General features: G+C 33.6%; 1 protein-coding gene across 1 annotated transcript; it reads right to left on the bottom strand.

Moving 5' to 3' along the window:
* Positions 1 to 1,178: 1,178 nt before the first annotated feature.
* LOC115227299 (microfibrillar-associated protein 1-like) lies at positions 1,179 to 1,532 on the bottom strand. Its single transcript, XM_036498588.1, has 2 exons — positions 1,398 to 1,532; positions 1,179 to 1,366 (listed from the first exon to the last, which is right to left on the bottom strand). Exons 1-2 carry the CDS (start codon positions 1,471 to 1,473, stop codon positions 1,179 to 1,181), a joined length of 264 nt encoding a protein of 87 aa, XP_036354481.1. The 5' UTR covers positions 1,474 to 1,532.
* Between the last annotated feature and the right edge of the window lie 508 nt (positions 1,533 to 2,040).

Below are 2,040 nucleotides of genomic sequence, written 5' to 3'. Positions count from 1 at the left end.
ATGTTATGGAAGACACAATTGACAATGGGAAACACTTGAATTTTACTTGTTTAAAAAGTTTAATTTCCACTACATCTAATGTTGATGAAAAGAGAAAATAACAGGATTGCTTCAACAATTTGAGACACGTTTTGAAATTTTCCGTGAACTTGAAAAGGAATTTGCTGTTTTTTGATCACCATTCAACAAACTTGCAATTGAAAATAATTGATTTGAAATATGACTGAGATCTGAAAAATAAATTTGGGCTTAGACAGCTTTATAAAATATCTTTCGCCGAATTATCCCAACTTAACAGCCTTAGCTGGAAAGATTTGTCAATGTTTGGAAGTACATGCGAACAATTTTTCTCTTTAATAAATCTTAATAGTCAATGGGATATTTGGGAAAAAATATTTCCATTTAAAATATAATCATTTCAATTTCTTCTTAGATGCTGAAGGACGATCAAACGTCATTTGTTTCCGTTTTTCAGAAGGCCTTACAAAGACCTGGCGATCCCGAACTCCTCCAATTCCTCCGACGGATCTGACTCCACCCTTAGATTCGTCTCCCCACGGAGAATCATAGAAGACGGTCGTATCCTGATCCACCAAATGAGTATATTTTGTTCTCCCAGCCATACCAAAATTTTTTACCTTAATTTTTATTTTTAAAAATAATAAAATAGCAATTCATAAATGGCTAACCTGCATAACACTAGGCAGTCTTGATTTGTCAAAATGGTCTTCCAATGTTGGCTGATTAAAGTCACGTTTTAGAACATCTTCGTCTTCATCCTACACTAAATGAGTTATGTAATCCAACCAAATAAAATGCTCCTCGATGGAAATATTTTTGCAGAAATTTCATTGTTCCGCGCTCTTGTTTATTTGTTGTTTTTTTGCCACCAAGCGCTTTAAAAGCTTCTTGTCTTTGCTCCTCAGTCATGTTGTGGAATCGTTCATTTTCCAATCTTTCTTTTTCAATTCTAAAAAAACAAATTTTAACATTTTAATGCCTTTCAGCCTCCTCCTTGTCCATTTTCTGTCTTTTCATCTCCCTAAGAACCCAACATTTATAAGCAATTTCATCATCTTCGTCCTCGGAGTCAATCTCGTCAATTTGTGTAGGAGCCGGATTTTTCTTTGCTCCAATTCTATTCCCCTCCTCAATCAACTTGAAAGTCAACAAAAATATTAATTTACTCTTAATGAATGCTGTCTTTGTTCTTCTCTTATTTTAATGGCCTCAATTTCCAATCTTTTCTCCAATTCTTCTTTCTCTTCCAACTCCTTCAACGTTATGCGGTCCTTCTTGCTCACAAACACCGGTTTGGGCAAAGGTTTCACCTCCTCTTCTACAATTTCTTCATATTCCTCGTATTCTAACAAAATATGCTATTTAGTAATGACTACCTGAGACAAATTCGTCTTCCTCCTCAGATTCCGGTTCAGGTTCGTGTTTTTTGTCCAAAATTTGTTGCCTCAGCATTTGTCTCTTCTCATATAAGTGATCTTCGTCTTCCGAGTCATTTTCTTTTTTGATTTCTTTATTTAGACTAACATATAAATAAATTGAGGGCCAAACTCTAAATTTTCCATTTCTTTTTTGATATTTATGTCAGATATGGCATATGTAGATATGAAATTAGGAATTGTGTTGATATTTTTTACTTCCTCCTCTTTGATCTCTTCGTGATCTTCTACTGTATCGAAATTAGGCCTAGGAATTAATGATATTAAGGAACCTTCGTCCTGATATATAACGCTGGACTTTTACTTTCTGCATAGATATTTCACCTATGAGATGTATTTTTGGAATTAATACCTTTTTTATTCTTAAATGGAACAGCACCAGCAGTTGAATTAACATAATTAACATTTTTGTTAAAAGACATTACAACAACTTCTAACAAAAATTATTTTATTAGAAGTTTTAAATTTTATTAAAAATTTAAATACAAATTATATTGTGAACTCCTCCAAATCTACGCCATCACGTACTCCCTTTTGCAGCGAAGTCTTGCGAGAATCACACGTCCTTTTCTCGACAATAGTG

The sequence above is a fragment of the Octopus sinensis genome, unplaced genomic scaffold (assembly GCF_006345805.1).
Source record: "Octopus sinensis unplaced genomic scaffold, ASM634580v1 Contig02586, whole genome shotgun sequence".
NCBI lineage: Eukaryota > Metazoa > Mollusca > Cephalopoda > Octopoda > Octopodidae > Octopus > Octopus sinensis.
This window is presented reverse-complemented; position numbering and strand designations above follow the sequence as displayed.